The sequence below is a fragment of the Atractosteus spatula genome, chromosome 3 (genome assembly GCF_055471065.1).
Source record: "Atractosteus spatula isolate fAtrSpa1 chromosome 3, fAtrSpa1.hap1, whole genome shotgun sequence".
In the NCBI taxonomy this organism is placed as follows: domain Eukaryota; kingdom Metazoa; phylum Chordata; class Actinopteri; order Semionotiformes; family Lepisosteidae; genus Atractosteus; species Atractosteus spatula.
The window spans coordinates 50,186,093-50,208,356 of NC_142708.1; the positions used below are offsets into that span (position 1 = coordinate 50,186,093).

At 36.7% G+C, this 22,264-nt stretch overlaps 1 protein-coding gene across 2 annotated transcripts in view; it reads left to right on the plus strand.

Annotated features, from left to right (window-relative positions):
• The window catches only part of LOC148837898 (interleukin-6 receptor subunit beta-like), a 31,622-nt gene extending 14,857 nt beyond the window's left edge, over positions 1-16,765 (plus strand). For both annotated transcript variants that reach the window (XM_088911371.1, XM_088911372.1), the window contains exons 5-18: positions 465-585; positions 1,419-1,576; positions 2,560-2,711; positions 3,737-3,893; positions 5,447-5,529; positions 9,132-9,345; positions 9,898-10,062; positions 11,049-11,150; positions 11,247-11,393; positions 12,071-12,211; positions 12,611-12,695; positions 14,295-14,376; positions 15,266-15,439; positions 15,544-16,765. In XM_088911371.1, coding sequence (XP_088767497.1) covers positions 465-585; positions 1,419-1,576; positions 2,560-2,711; positions 3,737-3,893; positions 5,447-5,529; positions 9,132-9,345; positions 9,898-10,062; positions 11,049-11,150; positions 11,247-11,393; positions 12,071-12,211; positions 12,611-12,695; positions 14,295-14,376; positions 15,266-15,439; positions 15,544-15,795 — 2,033 coding nt within the window. In that variant the 3' untranslated portion in view covers positions 15,796-16,765. The remainder of the gene's footprint in view (positions 1-464; positions 586-1,418; positions 1,577-2,559; positions 2,712-3,736; positions 3,894-5,446; positions 5,530-9,131; positions 9,346-9,897; positions 10,063-11,048; positions 11,151-11,246; positions 11,394-12,070; positions 12,212-12,610; positions 12,696-14,294; positions 14,377-15,265; positions 15,440-15,543) is intronic.
• The last annotated feature ends 5,499 nt before the right edge of the window (positions 16,766-22,264 follow it).

Genomic DNA, 22,264 nt, shown 5'->3' on the forward strand with positions numbered 1-22,264 from the left:
GCTGTTGATTATGTAACCATTATTAAGGCTAAGCAATTCTTTGAGTAAAAAACCCCAAATGATTTCCAGGTCTAGTACAGTGATTGTAAAAAAAAGTCTCTTTTTTCCACAAAACTCTCTGCATATGAGATGAGAAACCAAAACTATAAGAAACAACATTTAGCCATTAGTTTCTTTTCAGTAGTCATTTCTTTCTTTACTGGTCTTGTTTGTGGTGCTGTTGTGAACTATTTGTGATATGTTTTGTTTACATTTACTTCAATTTACTTTGACACATGTACTGATCAACACTATGGATGAGTGATTAAAATAATATTTTTCTGAAGACTTTTATTCAATAAAATTATGTGAATGTATACAATGTGTGATACTATGAATCGTACACTTTTTGATAGTTTGGCCTTTGTGAAAAGAACATTTTTTGTCTTTTTATAAATTAATCTTAACTGTTAATTTTTCAACAGTGCCCCCGCAAAAACCCACAAATATTTCCTGTGTTTTATTTTTCTCCACGGCTTTTACTTGTTACTGGGACGTTGGAAGAAATACCTTCTTATATACAACTTACACACTTATCAGAGAAGTGTAAGTTTTTCCATAAATCTATTTTTCACTGTGTGAATGCAAGTAAAAGTTTTAGTTTTTTGCTCAATTAGATTTTACTTGCTCATGTCTGAACTTAAGAAGTAAAGACGGTTTTAGTGATGAGAACAAGTCTTTCAGCTACAGTGTATTAGATCTGTCTGTTCCTGACCATTGAAATAATCAAGCTTGACATGTTAAGCTTAGTTTTGGCCATCTGATAAGGAACCAAAATGTGGCTTGAGAATATATTTACCGTATTGCATGAACTGCACTGCAAGGTTTGGCAATGGATTTTTACCTACATGTATGTATGTCCAGAAAACACAAAAAACAGGTGACTTAAAATGTATAGAGCTCCTTTTCATGGCCAACATTTCAAAGCAAATTGTACATGTTGTGGAAGGAAAGAGGGAAGCAGAAGTAAAGTCAAACTTTAGTGGGAGTTTAAACCAGTTCTCTTGCCAAGCTAGCAAATGACTTGAGGCAAAGCACTTTGCAGCCTTGGTGTGCAAGATCCCAAAAAATTATAATGATTAAATTGTATTCCAATTAGAGATTTTCTGATGGTTTGCAAAAGCATTTTTTTCTGGATTGGAAACTTGGCTTTTATTCGCTGTGGCACAGGATACATAACTGAATGTATACCAAGGCAGTAAAAAATCGTTGCTGATTTGTTACTGAATTGACTTAACTGCAGTAAGTTAAAAACTGTAATTTCATTAGCTGCAGATTGCTTTGACGTTCCATGCAATTTATATATATATATTTAATATGTCATTAAAAAAGGCCTTTTGTGCTGTTGGTTTGTTTATGTGGGTTTTCTTTTTCTCCAGACTCAATGAAAATGAAACATGCCAGAGCAAAACAAATGAATGCACTTTTGGAGATGGCAATGTGTATCATTTTGATGTCCATACAGTTGTCATTAAAGCAGAAAATGTCTTGGGCAAAGTCTACTCAGAAAAACAGCATTTGGATCCCATGACAGTAGGTAAGTATTTGTAGGCAGTTTTCTCAAAACAGGTGTTTTGTTCTCAGATGCAGTTTTCAAGTTGAGGATTTAGTTCTTACACTTTCATGTAGTGACAGAAAGTATTTTTATGGTCATCGTGAGTCTATCTAGTTAGAATAAGGATTACAGCCTTATTCTAGTTGAATAACAGATCATTTTCTGTCATGGTCAAAGACATAATATGATAGTTCAGGTGGGTAGCTGCGTCAGCATGCGTAGGCTGCAAAGGAACAATAGGTTTATTCCATGCTGAAAAAAAGAAGAAAGAAAACACAACGTTTTGGCCATGGAGCCTTCTTCAGGTGTGAGAGAGACAAGGCAGTAAGCAAAGGTAATGTGGCGGGAGAACAAAGGCTGGGAGGGAGGAGGGGTGAGAGGCAGGAGCAGGGGACAGAAAGAGAGGCCAATCAAGAGGTGTGAAGTCAGAATAGGTGTCGAGAGGTGTGAAATGAAACTTCCAATGAATGGAGAAAGTTTAGAAGAAGAGTAGTCTGTCGTTAAGAGAAGGGGGAAGGTGTGATCCTAGCTGCAGGATACTTTTGGTTTCAGTAGTCTTTCTGATGTATGAGTTCAGAAAACCATCTTTGAGAACAGAGACAGAGAGATTAGAGTGGTTGTGGCCGTCAGAGGTGAAATGAGAAACAATGGGCTTGGAGAGATCTTTAATCTTCACAGCCCTGATGTTCTCTGAAGCGGTCTCCGAGTCTCCTTCCTGTTTCTCCAATGTAGATGGCTGGGCATTTACTGCAAGAGATACAGTAAATAAGGTTGCTGGAGGTACAAGATGCCGTCTGGGTGATCCGGAATTGTCCCGAGGGGCCATAATATGATGGAAGGCTCTGAATAATCTACCTACTGTCCTCAAAACTTTGAGTGTCATGCACATGAAGTTAAAGTTGTATTTGAAATACACCTACTTAGTAGTTTGTGTCTGATTTGTCCTTTTTACTATTGTGTTGTAGTGAAGACCAGCCCTCCTGAAGGTGTTGTAATAACTCCTATGTTGAAGAAAGTTATAAGAGTAAAGTGGAAAACTGCACATGAACTACGAGGTCATTCTTACCTGACATTAATCTGTGAAGTAAAGAGCCAAGAAAGTGACTCTAACACAACGGTAGGACTGAACATGCTCAACAAGAAATCAGCTGTTGTAAATGTAAATTATTACATTGTTAGAATTTTTAGGTCAGCTATGATAAGAAATACACGTTTGTTATAGATAAAATTAATATAATTTTAATAGAATTAATAGTTGATCAGAGGACGCATTGGTTAGCATTGCTGTCTTGCAACGCTGAGGCCCTGGGTTGTGTTATGGACCTGGTGTGCTATCTGTTTATATGTTCTCCTTGTGTTTATGTGGATTTTGTCTACGTTTTTTTCCCATAGTCCAAAGATATACTGGTAAGCTAATTTGTGTCTGGGTGTTTGTTTTTTAAATTAGGATATTGTTTTAAATATGTAGCCTGGCTCTAAATCTATGATTTATTTCTGAAATCCTGAATGACAATAAATTGGCTTTTCTGGAAAAAAGTTTTGCACTTTTATTTCAGTATTCCTGCTATAGGATCAAATGTTTTCTTTATTTCAAGAACCATTTTCTGTGCATAAGTTATGAACACCATCTGAATTTTTGTGTTTGTGGCCTTATAATCTTCATAGTGCTGTACATAGCAGAAGCAATTTGCTATTTACAAAAGAACTGTATGAAGTGTACTTCATACAGTTCATCACTCCCAGCCAAACTCATCACTGCATATTGCAATGAAATGGAAAACCCATCAGGAAAGCTTCCTTACTTACTTGTAGGGCTGATTATTCTTTGATTTTTAATTAGAGTCTCAGTTGTTTTTTTTTAATAAAGAGAAGGAAGATGATCATTACTTACATGCTCATACCCTTGTCACTGATATTGATTTTTCAATTACAGCTAAGTGGCTTCATCATGTCACAAACTCTTTATGACATGAACTGAAATAAATGTGGCATTTTGAGAAGTTAATTGACGTCAATGTTAACTTAATACTTTCATCATTAACCTTTTCTACCTAATCATTACTTGTAAATTAAAAATGTTATTGAATTGTTACAGTTGTGTAGTCTGCTTTTTATCCTTTTATTTCTGTACTGGGTTTCTAGGTAATTCATACTGTCACCAATGGTTGGACAGAAGTGCTTGATATACAAGATGTGAAGCTCTGTACCAGCTACACTGTTTCAGTTCGGTGTTCATTAAATGGTTCAATTTATTGGAGTGACTGGAGTAAGGAGTCAACTGCACTTTCCTTGATGGACGGTACGGAAAAGGTTTTCTACTGAGAAGGAAATACAGAAATGTCAATGAAAGAGACAGATTCAGCGGTCACGCATGATATCAGAATAGTCCAGGGAGAAACTAAATCTAAATACAGTGCAGAATTGAAATAAAGTTCAGCATCATCTAAAGGAAAGGCATGTCTCTCAGCCTTTACGCTTAATACTTCTGGGGCGTTTAGAGGTCTATTATTTCGATTTTTTGTGGTTACAGTTCCGTGAATTCACCACCTAATTTAAAGTTTGACGTTTGGTTTCACTTATTTCATAAACAAAGTCATCCAACCTCCAATGTCCCTGCATGAGGGGGATACCCTAAAATACCACCTAATGGGAAAGCAGTTTAAATGGGAAATGGAACTTCATTTTCTACAATGACTATGCACATTTTCTTTTATCTCAATATCCCTCCAGTATAACAAGGACTACCACAAAAATGTGAACATCTTACCTAAATGGGAACCAAGAAGAATACATACTTAGGGGATGTGGAGGGGAACTATGATGTGTTGATGAAGTCACTGAAAGAAGAGAAATAAACTAAATAATAGTAATTTGGAGAGAGAATGAGTTTGGAAACTTATTGTAGAGAGAGTTGGTGTGCATGAGTTAATGGTTGCGGCAGGCAGAGTGACAAGCAAGGTGGAAAGGAATTTCTGTTGTTTGGTTTTGGAACTCTACCATATCTTAAACCTGCATATATTTTCTGTTTACTGTGTTTTCAAGAGACGTGATTGTGGATTTTAATGATCCACGACATTGCAGACTATTATTCCCTCTTCCAATAAGCAACCTAGCAACTGAGGTTTCTCTGGGGAGCAGTAATCATTTTCTTTCGGTGCTTGATCTACCCAAGAGACACATTTTCGGTATTTCCAGTCTTAAGAAAGACGTTTCATATTGAACATGCTCATGGAGAGGTTGTAGGTACACACACATTATTTTCAAAATTATACTCGTGACACTGGTGGTATTTTTATTAAATAAATCCAGTGTTTTACTGAGAAAAACACACCAGTGTTGACTTTCATTTCTCTTGAGTGACCTTCAGTTCCCTTCATTACATTGGCAAAAGCAAAGTCTATTGTGTTTTTTATGTCTCATGTGTGAACTTACCTCGTATGGAATTATTACCTCGTAAGCACACAAAGTGTTCTAAAAACAGTCAGCAATCATGACGATGGATTAATGAGCAGACAATTGGTTTTGTTTTGATATTGCAAAATGTAAACAGCTTGGAATCCCACTGTACCACTGTGCCGCCTAGTATTACTTGTACTGCTTAACAAATATCTAAAATATTAATCAGTTTAGAAATCAGTTGGAAATGCACTTCATAGTCAATATAACGTATTTGACGGTAGTAATAATGCAGGCTTATTTAGTGTGCTTTTTACATGTAATGATGCAAATGAAAAGTGTGGCTGTTATTTTGAATATCGAGAAAATACTTAACACAGTTTTGTCTCAGAGTCCACTGTGATTCGTATATCATGTTAATGTGGACGATGTATATGATTTTATGTTTTTTAACAGTGGAATTTGTACAGCTCCACCTCTGGAGAAAAATTAAGGCTCCAACTTCAGAGGGAGACAGAGCCGTTTTGGTAATGTGGAAGGTAAATATATAAATCTTCTCATTTACAAAGAAGTAAAATCTGAATCTGAATGTTGTGAACAGTTTCCTTTAACTGAGAAATAGCCACCTGTATACTGTTGCAGCCTACGCTTAAAAAACATGAACCGTCAAAATAACAGAAAAAATATATAGAAAATTGATTTCAGCATTTCAGTTTATTTTTTGATTTTGAAACTGGTTCTGAGAGATCCTTCCAGATATTTTTTGGATGTTCTTCAACCTGTACACTTTGATCTCAACACTTGACCTTGATGTTGTCTTGGTGTCTCTATGGGATTATTATAATCATCCTTTTTGTGCTTAAATCTATTTATAGGTTTTATAGAGCATGCACTGTCATTACGTGCTAAAGTGTAAACTTGTTGAGTTATGAACAGAAAATAGAAAACTTTTGTGTATTGTTTTTAACAAAACGTTTCATCTTAGATTGTTTCAAGTGAGGGTTTACCTTGTTAAGGAGCAGTGCTGAGAAAAAGTCTGTGAACTTCTTTAAATATATACGAATTACAATTTCTTACCATGATCCATCCATATACTGTCCAGAATGTATCCTGCCTGGACACGAGGCCAGTCCATCACGGGGAGCACACAAACATAGATACAGTATGCACTCACTCACAGCAGGGCCAATTTTCCCAGAAGTCAGTTAACCTACCAGTACGTCTTTAGACTGTGGGAGGAAACTGGAGCTCAGTGGAGGAAACCCACATGAATATGGGAGAACATAAAAACTCCAAGCAGGTCCAGAATTGAACCCAGGGCCCCAGCACTGTGAGGCTAACCACTGTGTCACCATGCCACCCTTTTACCATGATAACATGGTAACATGGTAAACACTATGCTGTTTGAGGAAGACACAAATATTAGAAAAAAACCCATTAATGTTAATAATTAAGAATTAGTGTGTGTGCAATAATATGTGAGGCCTCTTTACTTTCATAAGAATTATTAGCACAGTTAATGAGGTAATTAGATACGGGTTGTTGAATAATTCATTAAGAAGTAAGCAAAGACTTAGGTTATGCATCCCCGTCCAACATAATCATTAGAAACATTGCGAATTTGGTCATCACTATACAGGTTAGTGGAAACACATCCTGCCGTGGTCTAGAGATTTCAGAGGATGTCAGAAAAAGAGTATGTGATGCTCATCAGGGTGGAGAGTGTTTCAAAACCATTCCTACACATGCGTGGCTTCATCCCTATACTCCCGGACAGATAGCCTACAAATGGAAAATATTCAGGACAACGGTGACTCTGCCCTGCACTGGTCTTCCTGCCAAGATCTCTGGAAAAATCATCTAGGAAGTCACAAAAACATTTATGAAACTGCGTTCATTTCATTGTTCATGTCTCAGTTATCAGACTTGCTTTAAATGGCTTTCATAATAATAATAATAATTACATCACATTATTAACCATAGACAATTTCTTGTATTAGGAATTTATCTTTTCGCATACCCCAGCTTGCTCTCCATGAGACACACAGACAGGGAGAGAAGCTTGGGGTCAGCCATTGTACAGCGCTCCTGGAGCAGTTGGGGTTAAAGGCCTTGCTCAGGGGCCCAACGGAGTAGGATTCCTCTGCCAGCTGCAGGATTTGAACCGGCAACCTTCCAGTCACAGGCGCAGATCCTTAGCCACAGAGCCACTGCTAAAAAACCAACAACAAAACAACAACAACATTGCAGTCTAAAATTAACATTATTGCCTATATCAAGTCCATCAAACAGCACCAAGACTACTGAAAAAATATGAAATAAGTTTTTGGATTTTTCTGTAATTGGAAACATTTTCATTGTATAATGAAATTAATATACATGGCTTATGTTTTTATCTCCTAAAATAATTTTGCTTGTGACTGTAAGTTTGCATCTGAATGAGATTGCTGTTTGCATTGCTCTTCCAACCTGTGCTACCCCACTGTATTCATTTAAATTTATCTTTACCTTATTGGACCTGCACATCTGTTACTTGTGCTTGCACAAAATGCACATTTTATAGACATTAAATTGTAAATTGCTCTGGAAAAATCTTGTCTGATAAGTAAACAAATGAAATAATACATAGAACACGTAGCATGTTTTTAATATTGAGTTCAACTGACAGGGTAAAGCATATGCTGAATCATTTTATTTAAACATCAAAACTATTCCCGTGAGAAGTTAAAGTGGAAGAGCAGGAGTGTTTATTAATAGGTAACCTTAGGGTCTATGCTCCACAAGATAAGTACGTGATTCATGATTGCATGAATAAGTACATAAACAAGGCAGTCAGCTTTTTAAAGGTTGTGCTTCCAAGTTCATTTCTCTGAACTTAAACTGTGAACCCTGTGAAACTTCAAGCTGACATTTAGTATCCTAGACGAGCAATACTATACACAATTCACTGTGCTGCCTCTCGTTGTCTGATTCTGCCTGAAGTACAGAAATATTTAAACAACCCAGCACCAGGGGTGCTCTACTAGGACTGTGTTCAACATTATTATTGTAAAACTTTGATAGAGCAATGATGCTCTTGCTAGCTATGCTAACCCAGCCCCTGCATGTTTTTTTAGGTGACAAGAGCTGTGCTTTACAATTACAGCCATTAGAGCTGGTCTTGGTTGTCAGCTAAAAACCAGCTTTGGCCAGAAAGCAACCTTCAGCTAACTAAACTGATTAATCATCATTAGTGTCCTAATGGCTGCTAAAATTAATGCTAAACAGAAATGCTAAAAACAGAGAACAAGACAATCAGATGCCATAAAGTGGAAAGTTGAAAAGTTCATCACAACTCTAGATGTTACAGTTCCTGTTGATGAGACTATATGTTACAGTTCCTGGTGATCCCACAGAGCTTAATCATAAAGCATTTAAGTTAAATTACAGTTTAGTGATCTTTACAGCAGCTTCCTTTTTAATCACCCTTTACACCCCTAGGTGTATAAGAATGAACCAAATATTAATAGCTCATACACTGATTAACTAAGATGAGTGACTGTTACATTCACAGTAAATAATGTGATACTGAGATTGATAGTCAGGGCACAGAAGATCTTTTATAGGATTCAAAAGAAAGAAAATCACTCCATATACAGTACATGGCTCCAGTACTTTAGGACAGCATTTTTCATAGATAAGAAATATTGATTATAGCATAATCTGCTAGTTGAAATTGTAAAATATACTTTAACCTTTGTTGAAAATACAGTTGTACGGTTGGTTAGGTGTTAAACTTGTCACTCTGAAAAAAAATATGCAGCTGTGTTGTATTCTGGGAATGCAGTGTGTCTCATTGAATGTACTATATAGCTTTTTTGCTTATTTTTGGGTACATTTGCCTTTTCCCTCTATTTGGTAACATGGTCCATTGTAGAAAACATTCCTTAGAAAAAACTGTTTTGGTGCGTGCAATATGTTGTTCCCATGTTCCTGTCCAGTAAGGCACGGTAAGGGCACATTAGAACTCTATAACTCAACGCAGAACCAAGATGAAACTTTTTAAAGTATAAGCTGTAATGAATGTTACCTTGGTGTCGTCTCTTAAGGGAATATGCATTATTGTTTCAAATATATACTTTTAGTTGTTAATATTTTATAGGGACTGCAGCCTTCGGATGGCTGTGATCTGGTGCAAGGATACAAACTTACCATTGAGGAAATGAATGGCCAAGTGGAAACCATTACTTTCAGTTTATCTAACATGAGAACATTGAGGAATGTCAGCAAGAAAGCTCATGAACTACGAATTGTTGCTTATAGCAGTAATAGCACAACTTCTGAAGCTGCAGTTACAATTCCTGCTCTGGGAGAAGGTAAGAGTGCAAAATTCTAGACAACTGTTTTATTGTTTTTTTATTCTGTTTATTCAACATTAATCTAGTTATCTTGTATACTTTCTTTTAAAAGTCACTATCCTTCATATGTCTAGCAGAACCTAGTATATGAAATAGGTTTATTGCAATAAATATAGACATCCATTGAAAAAAAAGTACAAACTTGTTTTCAAGTTTAATTATTTGTATTGAAAGAGGCCAAATGATTGGCTATAGTTCTTTCTCAGAGCTAAATTTGTTGTAAAGAGAGTCGTTCAATTATATTTTAGTTTAATTGAATTAGAGTTTAATAACTGCACTGTGGTATTGTATAATTTTGAAGGAATGTAAAAAAGCTTCCACATGTTTTGACAAGGTCCTATATGAAAGACATAAAAGGGAACTCTTTTGACCTGTAGGTATGAAAATACAGACTTTTTTATCTAGTTTTTGTGCATACTAAAACTGAATCTCTTGAATGGCAGGAACAGTATTCAAGAAAAGTTCTTTTCTCAGTTTTACAGAAGTGTTTTGTGTTTTTTTTTCTTTCAGCTCTTCCACCAGTTGTAGGAGTACAAGCATATACCCACAGTGGTCAGATATTTGTGAGCTGGAATTCTTCTGACATCCCAGTGAATAAATATGTGATTGACTGGTCTGTTGATGGGAGTAATTATGACTGGGAAGAAACAAAAGCTACAAATATTTCAATAAAAGGTGAGCATATGTTGTTTTTGGTTTTAATGCAGCATCTTGTAAGAACATAAGAAATGTTAGAAACTTGAATAGGCCATTGAGACCACCTACTGTAACTTGTTTGGTGGAGGTGAAGAGTCACCTGAGACAGCAATGAATGCTCACTTTTCTTGGAGTGATAACAATATTTTACAGACTCCAAAACCCAATCCTGATTGAAGCCTCCTGCTTTTACCAAACCAGAGTGCAATGTTAAAATGCTAGCTGCGGTTCATTGGCAAGCATTGTGTAGGTATAAGGGTGAACACTTATATAATTTTTTATTTATTTGTGGTTCCTAAAAGCCTCTTCAACTTCTCATTGGGAAAGGCTTTCAGTTCTTACACTTTCCTTTTATTGAAATTCCACTATAATTAATATTATATCAGGAGTGCTTGCATACTTAATTGCCGCCTACGCACACTTAAATGTGTAGGACTAAAATGAAAAAAAAAGTATTTGAAAACTCTTTAGTACTTTAATATATTGAGTGATTCAGAACACAAAACATTGATACTCTATGTCCCTGTCTAAAGACTACTTAAACATTTCTTTACAACATTATCTAGGGTCAATACATACAACCACAACAGCAGTACACAATGTTAATGTTATAAGGAGTATGTTGGAACAATGCCAAATTATGCAAGTCCCCTCAATATTGCGTTCTTGGAAGAAACATCAAATTATGGTTCAGAATTCACAGAAGTACAATTGGCAAACATTTAGGCCAAACTAGGAATCTGACACACTAGTAATTCTTTTTAAAAACTGTATTTATACTGCTACTGGCTTATTTTCATAGCTAAGTATCACACATTTCATGATTTCATGATTTACAGTTTATCTTTACCAAAGATTTGCTCCAGGATATTGCTGACAGTGAAAATGAGTTTTTTTCAATGAATAAGTAGTAACCGAATCTGTATAAAGCACTCTGTATTTCAATAAAGACTTTGTTTTTTTAGATAAACTTGAGCGTTTCAGGCTTTACAGTATTGCAGTTACCCCAATTTATGATGAAGGACCAGGACAAGAAGTCATCATATATACATATCTAGAAGAAGGAGGTTTGTATTTTGTATTGGAATATCACATTATTACATTTTTGTAGGCCTACATTTTTTTTCACAAAAAAACATATATATACATATCTTTTTATTCAGAGCCTGGAAAAATCCCTCTAGTTAAAGCATTAGATATAAAAGCAACTGAAGCAACCATAAAGTGGACTGAAGTTCCAGAGAATGAACGTCACGGTTTCATTAGGAACTACACAGTGTTCTACAGGAAGGAAGAAGGCCCTGAACTCTGTAAGTATAAACCATTTTGCAATTGCCCAGTGCACGTCAAGGATAAGAACTTAAGCCTATTTTTAATTCTTATGTCCACCATAACAGCCAGGTATTTGGGGTTTCTATTAACGTTTTTTCTGCCTAACTTTTTAATGTGTAATGTTATGTTATACCTTTTAGAAGAGAAATGTAGGCCCGTTAAGGATTATATTGTGTGATAAGATTTTTAGTGGGGCAGCATGGTGGCACAGTGGTTAGCAGCACTGGGGTCCTGGGTTATATTCCAAACCTGGGGTGCTATCTGGGTTTTTTTTGTGTCCCCACTGTGTTTATGTGGGTTTCCTCTCATAGTCCAAGGGCATACTGGTAAGTTAATTGGCTTCTGGGAAAACTGGCCTTGGTGTGAGTGTGTATGTGCTTGTCAGGCCATTCAGGTTGTAAACTGCCTTGTACCTGTTGCTTGCCTGGGTAGGCTCCAGCTCCCCTGCAATCATGTATTGGATGAAGCAGTTAGAAAATGGATGGATTGATAGATTTTGCATTAAGTGGTCAAGGTTTAGGATGTATGCTGTTTCTTCCATTTTCCATTATTCTTGGATTCTTGAAAGTCCTTAATCCCCTTGCTATGTATGTTAAGAGATTTATGAAGAGACTCATTCTGAGAACTGTGTTCTCTGTTTATGTTACTTTATCAGCAATCACAGTTAGCAGCAGCATTCTGGAACACCACCTGAGTCACCTGGAGCCCAACACCAAGTACACCTTGCATGTTATGGCCAGCACTAATGCGGGTGAATCCAACAGCAGCACGGTTGTCTTTAGAACACTCAAGTATGGTGAGAATGTTTGTGTCTACAAGGCCTTCTACATTTCTAAGCACAGAAAGACCATATCTTTCAAATTCAGTTTAAATTAGGCCAGATGTTCAGAAAATGTAGCGTATCGTATTTTTTCCAAAAATGTAACTTGCCTTCACTAACAAGTTCTGAATTTATTATTTCTCTTATTGACATAATTATGGATAAAGGCACACAAGGCATAAACGTATGTATTATACTTTTATACCCTGTGTCTTTATCCACAATTATTTTGACCAAAACTGCTAGATAGTAAAAAATAGTTTTTAAATGAGCAATGTTATCAGGACTTATTATTTTGAAAAAACATTTAAAGTATTAAAATGTAAATATGACTTTTCTTGACTTATTTGTCAGTTTTCTTAACATGTTTTGCAGATTCATCTTTCATTAAAACAATATCTGTTATTGGTGGATTAGGCATTCTCTTAATGGTTGCCATGGGGATTTCTTGCTTTATTTTGTAAGTATGTTTTATTACCTTAATGCTTGGTTATGTATTATAATAGAAAATACAAAGTGTGTGATTCATAATACTTTACTGTGATTTTTAGTATTAGCATTTGAGAGATAATATTCTTAGTTGGTCTCTTTGACAGTGAAGGATGGCACTAATGCTGTGCTCTCCAAGTTTATTCCTAACAGTCAACATCATATAGTAGAATGATTTACAGATTAAAAAAATTCTAATAAAGTTACATTCATTACATTGCATTGCACAAAGTAAAGTCATACGTGCCATAAATAATTAATTGAAATACAGAATACACTGAGGTCACAATTATTCACACCCCTGTAGTTAGTATTCTGTTAATCCTCCTCTGGCAGAACCCCCTGTTCTGTGCTATGATGTTGTCGGTCTTTAGACGAGAACTTTCTACATTCCTGCATGTAGAATTGCTCTGAAAACTTCAGACCCTTTGGTTTCCATTAGTGAACTGCTGCCTTGAGTTAGACTTACAATATTCAGTTGGATTGAAGTTTGGAGATTGAGGTGACCAGTTGAGAATGTTTAGTGTGCACTCCTTTGTCAATTTGGATGTATCACTGTCATACTGGAATGTCCATTTTAGATCACGCTTCTGTATGGTGTTGGTGTTCATGATTTACCCTATCTTGACAAAGGCCCCAGGACCTGTAGATGAAAAACAACCACAAAACACAATAGATCCTCCAAAATATGTCATGCAAGAGTATTTTCTCAACATGAGCTTCATCTTTTTTATACTAAACATAACATTGATGGGCAGCTCCAAAATTTCATTTACTCTGGACATAACAAATTGTCACAACTGTCAAATGATGTCTTGCACACTTCATCTCTTTCTGTGGTTCATCCTAAAAAGAGGCTTCTTTCTTGCAATTCAGCTATGACTGTCACATTCCTGCAGGAGATTTAGAGTAATAATTAGAATAATAATTTTGGACACTACATATCCTGAAAATGCCAGTGTGTGCTGAAGATTTAGAATTGTTGCATTTGAGTTTTGATTGCCTCTCCAACAACATGTGACTGTACTAGTGTAAATGTCTTAATTTGGATTTGGATTTTAATGTGGATAATATAGAGGAAAGTGGTAGATTCAGTGGTAGCTTTTTGTGGATTATTTTATAGCCAGTCCCCAACTTGTGGAGGTAATTTATTATTTCCCTGCAGCCTTCAGAGGGCTAACTGACTATGATGATGCTGCTACTGCTGAGGTATTCGATGTGGTACCCCAGGGACCATGTGGTACAGTATGTCTGTGTATAGTTCTGGAGGCTTCCAGATGTGCAGTTCCAGTAAATGTGACACTCTTTGCTTCCTGAAATTTCAGTTAATTATATGTGACAGACATGACTTTGCTCGGTAAGATGCTCTTATGATTACAGTATTACATGATTAGAACTTTTTATATAAGGTACATTATCCAGTTTGGTGGGCCCTGTATTTTGGTTATTTTAAATCATTTTGATTAAATCAAGTTTGATACCAGTGTGAGTAATAACTCATTTTTATTTATAGAAAACAAGATTGTTTTATTCATTGAGTCTACATTTCTAAACCCTATCATCTTCACAGGGTAAGAAAAATCCTCTTTCCTGAAGTGCCAAGTCCTAGAATTAGCAGCATTGGTGTCTGGCCTCTTGAATGTTCTCCCAAGGTATGTATGTGTGAATATATATTACCTATCTGAGAGCAATCCTTGTGTTTCACCGTAAACTAACAGGATGTAGAGATGTCCTCCTTAGTTGCACAGCTTACCTTTTAAGTAGAAGACACAGTAAGCTGCACATCATTTTTAGACAACTTCCTTGCCAATGAATTTTCCAACCGCATACACGGTTGTGCAAATGTTGTAGACATTTGAACACAATAATGTAATCACATTGCACTTCAGTGTAGTTTCAAAATCCATTTATTACGAAAGGCCCTCCAGAGAGCTGAGAAGGGAAACACCAGCCTTCTCTCCGTCCCTCAGATATGAATCTCACGCATTTCAAGGGGCTTTTTGTACCTGGACACAGCTTGAACAGCCTTGTGTGTTACCGCTTATGCTAGGAAATGGGATGGATTTGGGCCGGATGTAAATTTTAGCACCACCACAGAACGAATATTTCTGACCTCCAGAAAAAAAAAACCTGCAGTTTTCAGTCGTCACATATCTTTCATAGGCTTCAATAGTTTAAACAGACTTCTTTGCTACTAAGCACCATGACGGGTGTCTTCAGCTTTTAAACTTGTAGAACAGCAGTCACTATCATTAGGAGTTACATTATACTGTATGTATGATGCAGGCATGCTGACTGGGACGTGAACTCTTGACCTTCCCTGTTACAGTGCAGTGTCACTGCGGTCAGACGTCCACCTCTGGACGTTATTTTTTGTTTATAGAGTTACATACAGTTGTGCCGCACCATTGCATTTTCTTTTGAAATGAAAAACGTTTTGCATAAATGAACTCATATTGAATTTCTTCCTTAGTGCAGTTGCTTTAATGTAGCCTTAATGCCTTTAGATTTGTAAATAATAAGTGTTTATTTGATTCACAGGACCATTTGAGCAACGAGACAGAAAATGTTGAGAATAAGTTTCATGTCATTGAACGCATCACCTGCAATGGGAACTCTGGACCAACTGGAAAAATGATAGTCCATATGCCTGACATTGACCTCAGCAGCGATGAAAGTGACCCAGTCATTTCGGAAGACAGTGTGTCAAAAAGGGTACAGAATTCACTGATTTTCACACAATTCACCGTACAAAAAAAACATACTGTAAGAGGGCCTTTTCAAATCAGCTCTTTCTAAAATATTATTTTGCCTTGCAGAGTGAGTCAGGGTCTCCTGAGAACAGGGAAGAAGTGAGGAGTATTGACAGCACTCCAGGAAGTGAAGCAGCCGAAGACACTCCATTAATCAACCCTTATCTGAAGAATGCCTCCAAAACAAGGGAATTTTTAGGCAATTCTCAGAATTCAAAAGAACAAACACCTTGTAAACCAGATCAAAACATTAATGGGCAGGCTTATGTTACTGTTGACATGTTTTCAGAGAATGTGGACAATAAAAGAATATATTAATTGCAATTAAACAAAATCAGTGAAATTAGACATTAAGATGGTGCATATTAATAACTTTTAAACATGGCATTGTTTACAAATGGTACAGATGGTCATTCCAGGATAGTTTCTCATTCTCAATTCCCAAGTGAAAGCTAGTGGTTGTTTATTTTTCATCGCTCTATTAAAAATGTGATTCAGTTCTGATTTATTTATATTGTATTATGAGCATTAAAAACTGTTGTTACTGTTCTGTGTGCCTCATATAAGGGGCATGATGAAATATACATAGGAGAGAGAGGATGACTTCATCTACAGCATAGAAAAGTTTGTTTGATTTTAAAACAGGTTATTTCTGTGAAACTGTAGGTGGCAAAATTCTTAAGAAGCTTTGGTTTAAAATGTGTTTCACGAGAAATTACCAAAACTTGATATTTACTGTTTTCTCCATTGAAAACGTTTTTGCAAATTAGTGAACTAATTAAGATCAAGTAGTTTGCATACATAAACATAAACTTAATATGGGTGATAAGTACAATATAATATGTTTTAGTATTCCATGCATAAATTTGACCATACTTCAAGTAAAAAGTAGTATTTCAAAATTATTTTTTATTAAACAAAAGAAACCAGTGAGGTTTCCATTTTAAACATGCAAATAATTAACACATTATGCCACCTACTGATTAATAGAAAATTTGAGTTTGAGGGCAAAGTTCACAATATATGCCTGTAACACATCTTAAGTACAATTGCATATGATGCTGTGAGGGGAAGAATGGTTATAACAAAAGTCCTTTATTAACCAAAGAAATGTAGGAAATTATTTAAGCTATGATGCATTTGTTTAAATGCATTTGTATGCTAATCTAAAGTTCTACATACAGCAGTCTGCTTTGTTTATACTGTATGTGTCTGTATATACAGTATGTAACGGTAAATATTCTAAAAATGTGCTACAGAAAGGATTAAAAGATTTTTTGCTTCTTTATTTTCATTTGCAGGTTTTGAAGTGTACTACAACTTAAACTTTGAAACAACTACAGTTATACACAGTATGCATACATCTAATATTGTAGTACAAATTAATATGTGTCATTAATTGGTCAAAGGTACACTGTGGACTGATAAATTACATATTAGGTTGTCCTCAGTAATTGTAATTTTTGCAAGTCAAAAGATGGTTCTTCTTACAAAGAAGCATAGTGTTTTGCTACTAAGAATAGACATCGTGTGATATGCAGTTTCTGCTATATCCTACTAGTTCCCAGCTCCCAGCTTTTATGTTTTTTTTGTATAATTATAACTCATTATTCCAGTCAAAGCAGCTTTTGAAATACAGCTCAAAAAGTTGCTTTTCAGGAAACGGGTATTCCTGCAATTCTTTAATGAAAATCTTTTCCGCTGGGTTTAAAACTATTAATTTAATCATGTACAGGATATATTTCATTATTGGATGTATCATGTTTCCAAAACAAAAACCAAAATACAAGAAGTACAAAAAACAGGGAAAATGCCAAAGGGGGGGGGGGGATAAATTAATTAAAAAACACTGAAAATGAAAAAAGGCTTTTTTTTGTACAGTGCCCTTCACAACAAGTAGTCAGTGAGTATTATCTACATGTAGAATGTATGACCTAATGTGAGTCTGACTGTTGCAGAATGGTCATCTGGGCTGGGAATAAAAACAAAGCTGACTGCCATCTTTACGTCACTGCAGTCCAGGAAACCCCAGGAGTTTTAGGAGCAAAAATATACTTTTAATATCCCCAAAGAGCTAGAGAATGCTAAATTACAGTCTGTGCTCCATCTCACAAGATAAAGGTTACATTCTCAAAAGCAAATAGGCATAAAGAAGAAAAAACAACCAATATTCAAGGGTAAAAATAAGGAGTTGTTTTTCTATTTGCTGATTGGTAAGATGATGGTGTTCTGTTTGCAGGTTTAAGGTGCAGAGGTAGCAGATTGTTGATTTAATTGGAGGATGAAGTCTATACAGTTCATACTGCTAGTCTTTCCTTAGGTTTTTTATTCTTTTGAACAGAGAAAGAGATTGTCTACACAGGTAGGCCTTAATAGTCTTCCATAAAGTAGCACGGGAAATCTTAGGGAAGGTGGTAGTACTTTTTAAAAAGTTAACTCTTAAATGTTTTTATCAAATTTTCATGTATTTGAAAGTTTATGGTAAATAAAATTATGGTTCAAGAACTGAGGAGAAAAAGGAGTGCCTGTTGTCTGTAGGAAATGGGAAATGCCAAGGATTTAAATATATTAATCTATAGAGGAAACAACAAAAGGCCAAGGTTGGTTTTGAAGGTGAAGGAGATGTAGGAAATAAGCAATCTAAAGTGGGATTCAAAGAACAGTTAAAGACCTCAACCAGCAGTAAATAATAAGTCAGGAAAGGGCCAGGAATCATCCCAAATGAAATTAATATTTCCTAAAATCGCATGTGTATTAAATAATGTACCTTTAACACTAAAGTAAAGCTCCTTCTTGTCTGCATTAACCTTAAAGGCAACAACCTAATTTTTCATGCACTAAAATCTTACTCCCTCCTGGCCTTAGCGTACAATATTGAATGAAAGTCCATCTTCTGCATTTCAAGAGCTGGTGAGATGTGTGCAGATGATTCTCTGGTGAATAAAAAGCCACACTTACATTTAGTCATTGAAGCCATGCTGGCACTTTGTCCTGTTTCAACACTGACCACACGTCCTCTACCAGTATCCACCATTATGAAAGAAATTATCAGAAATTATGCAGGGAGGCAGGTACACAGAACAACCTCTCCTATGTTTTGCAATGGGTGCAAAGTACAGAGACTCAAGGAAAAGGGATAAAATGAGACTCTACTACTCACACTCTCAGCAACTTTCCCAAATGAGCTGCAGGCTCTGATACTATCTAAAACTTCTGTCACCAGCTATGCCTTCCCTCAAATAGAAATAGACGTTAACCTGCAGTGACCAAACACAGCTTACACCAAACGGCAAGATGAAAAGTAAATATTATGGTATTATGGGCGAGATTATAGCAAAAATAATTTAAAATAAAAAGGAGGGGAAAGTGCCTTACAGCCTAGGACGTAGTGTAGATTTTAATATACCACACAGCACTGGAATCCATATCTGATCCACACTTGACCCACGCCAAAACCAAAGAAAAACTTTTCATCTGATGCAGAAAAAAAGGCGCAATAATCATAAAATAAAATGGAAGCACTGGAGCCAGTGCCAGTGCCAGTCACTAATGACATCATATTTGCAATAAAAGCATTCAATATTAATATTTAAGTGGTTAATCCCATAAAGCATACTGCATTAGATCCTTTGATCAATCAGTTATTATCAGATGGGTTAGATGTGCCAGAAGGCCACCTCTTGTTTGTAACTTTTTTATGTTCTTATAGAGAACATGGCTGGAGAGCTGTTCTCTGTATACAGCTATATAGAGAGCTGGCATTTTTCAAAATACACACAACAGAGTGACTTACTGCCTAAAGTTAACAGGTCTGTTACAGCCTAATTAAATTCTAACATCACTATAATGGGATAATATGATCACTGACCACTTATCCAATTCAGGGCATCAGTTCATCGCAAAGCACACACATACAGTACTTATACTAAGGCCCATTTTTACAGAAGCCTATGAGTAAGTTGTTCGGTTGTGGGAGGAAACCCACACAAACATGGGGAGAACATACAAACTCCACACAAATAGCACTCCTGAGATTCAGCCCATGGCTCCAGCTCTGTGAGGTACTGTAGTAATTCTAACTACTGTCCTAATTATTATTTTATAAACTTTAAGCTACTTTCATCCAGTCTTTTGTAGGACCACGGTGTATTATTTGTTATTTCCTCCAGCATCACATTTATCATAAAAGCATTTAAGGAACAGGAAAAGAAGACAGTGTTTTTCCGAGCATGAATGGCAACTTCCTCAGCAACTGAGTAGAATAATGAAGATCTGTGTAACAGTCTTCCTACTGGTCCCTGTCTCTCAATACAATAAGATACAGTAGTACCCCTAACATAACCAGCCAAGTCAATGCCTACCCACCATGTTTGGCTAAATGCCAGTTCTTTTCCCAATGATCACTGATTATTAAAAATAAATTTGGTAAATTGCTCTGAGCACAGTTACATTCAAATCATTTTTGAATACTATTTCCAATTGTTAATTGCAGCATGAATCATAGCAGTAATCTGCTCGTGTTATAGATGTTTTTGCACTCTTTAATCCTTTTTTGCAGCAAAGCATGCATCTTAACAAACTTAAGCATTTGTGATTTTGCATGTAAAATGCTGATTTGCACAAATAATGTTTGATGCAACAATAGCACTGCTCAATTCCAGAGAGAGAATAGTCCTGGGAGGAGCACGGCAATGGAAAGTCTTCGTGGTATCTGTGGATTACTCATCCATTATCACTAATGTCCAGTAACAATGTCCTGTGCTAGTTTACAGGAAGCACCCGTGATCAGGGCAGACACAATCAGCCTTGAGTAATGACTCAGGAGAGACTTTCTGAGGGCTTGGTCCACACGGCAAGAACTTCAGCTGCTAAAACAACTAGGAATCATGAATGATTTTATCCTGATTTTGACCTCCAGGTGAGAATGTCCAATAATTGTCTACATACCTTGTGAATGGTATTATCAAGTATTACTTCGTACTTACTAATTAAGCATGCACTTAATTAATGAGCCCACGGATATTGGAAATGGGTGTTTATTTTCTAGAATGAGTTTGTGATAACTGGTCAAAAAATCCACACTGCGTTCAACTGAATATGCCTAAGATTATTTGTCATTTCAAATGAAATTGAAATTTAATTGACATTTTTAAGTCAAAGTAGCTCCTCAGAATTTAATCCCAGAGTTTTGGATATTGAAAGCAGATGCTTAATTTTAATATAGCCAACAACAGACTGCAGTAACAGATTAAACAATTGTTGAGGGAAAGCTGTTAGTATGAGTTTTATTTATTTTTATATGTAAGAAAGCTTGTATTTACAGTACTGCTGTATAATCATGCTAAAATCCCTATATATTTCAGTAAATGTGTGAAAATATCTCTGGTTAAATATTTCAAAATTTTATTACGTAACATAATAACATCACAAGGATTATAAAGTAGAGGAAGCCATTGGGCTCATCTAGATCATTTAGTTCCTATTGGTTACTAACTTATCCATTATCTAACCATAACACACAAACTGCAAAGAAGAAGTATACTTTATTGCAGCTTTTAATAGTGCATTAGTCATTAAAGCTGTAGAAGGTGTCTTTGCAGACACCAGTGCATGTTTTGTAAACTCATCTGTTGTGAATGTTAATGAGAAAACAGAAGCATATCAAAGGTCACAGAGAGTAGTGCCATTGGGGTTCCACTGATTGTTACGATCCCTGCCTCCCGGCAACGGAGGAGGCAGAAGTAGGCGTAGCCCCTATCCATCAGTTCACCTATTAGTTTTCCCATTCACCACCACACCCCCGTCTCATCCTACTTAAACACCTGTCCGTCCCTACCTCGTTGCTCAGTATTGGTTTTTCCTTTCGAGCTTCCCGGTTGTGCTACTCCTACTCCTACTCCTACTCCTACTCCTACTCCTACTCCTACTCCTACTCCTACCCTGTGTTCGTCTTGGCTTTCGGTTTGCGGCTTTTCCCTTTGGACTTCGGCTTTTCGGATCTCGGTTTGGCTTGGTTACTTTCGCTCTGTTTCGGATCACTGGCTACCTCTGGATTATCGGATTGCTCTACTGACTACGACTTCGGATCACGCTTCGGCTTCGGTACTCGTTCCCTTTCGGATATCTGGCTTCCCCTGGACTCGTTCCTACGATTACGGCTTGCTTTCGGATTATGGCTTGGCTTTGTTCGCTCCTGCAAGTGGGTTCACTCACTGGTTCGGTCCCTCGTACCGAATCCTTAACAGAATACTGAGCTGTTTAACATGGACCCAGCGGAGCAAGAGGAGATTCGCTCGGCTCTGGATCAGCACGGACAAGCCTTACTTCAGCTCCAGGCTTCTGTCCAACAGATCTCTGTGTACCTGTCTGCAATGCCGCCCAGCGGCAATCAAGGAAGCAACGCTGGAGCTGCCGCTTCGGCTCCGCCCCCGCCAGCTCCTACACCTGCCCCTCGGCCTCTTCCACTAACTCCACCTGACAGGTTTGACGGCAACCCTACGAAATGTCGGGGCTTCTTAGCACAGTGTGCTCTGGTTTTCAGGCTCCATCCGGAAACTTTTTTTTTTCTCCTCAGGACAAGATCACCTTCATAGTTTCACTGCTAACCGGCTGCGTTTTGGAATGGGCTACTGCTCTGCTTGATCGCGGGGCTCCTGAAATTCAGGATTATGATCTCTTTTTAGGAAAATTTAAGGGTTTTTTTTGTCATCCCGTAGTTGGTCAAGACTCTGCCTTCCGCCTCTTCTCCATCCACCAGGGCCGCCGGTCTGTACAAGACTATGCTATA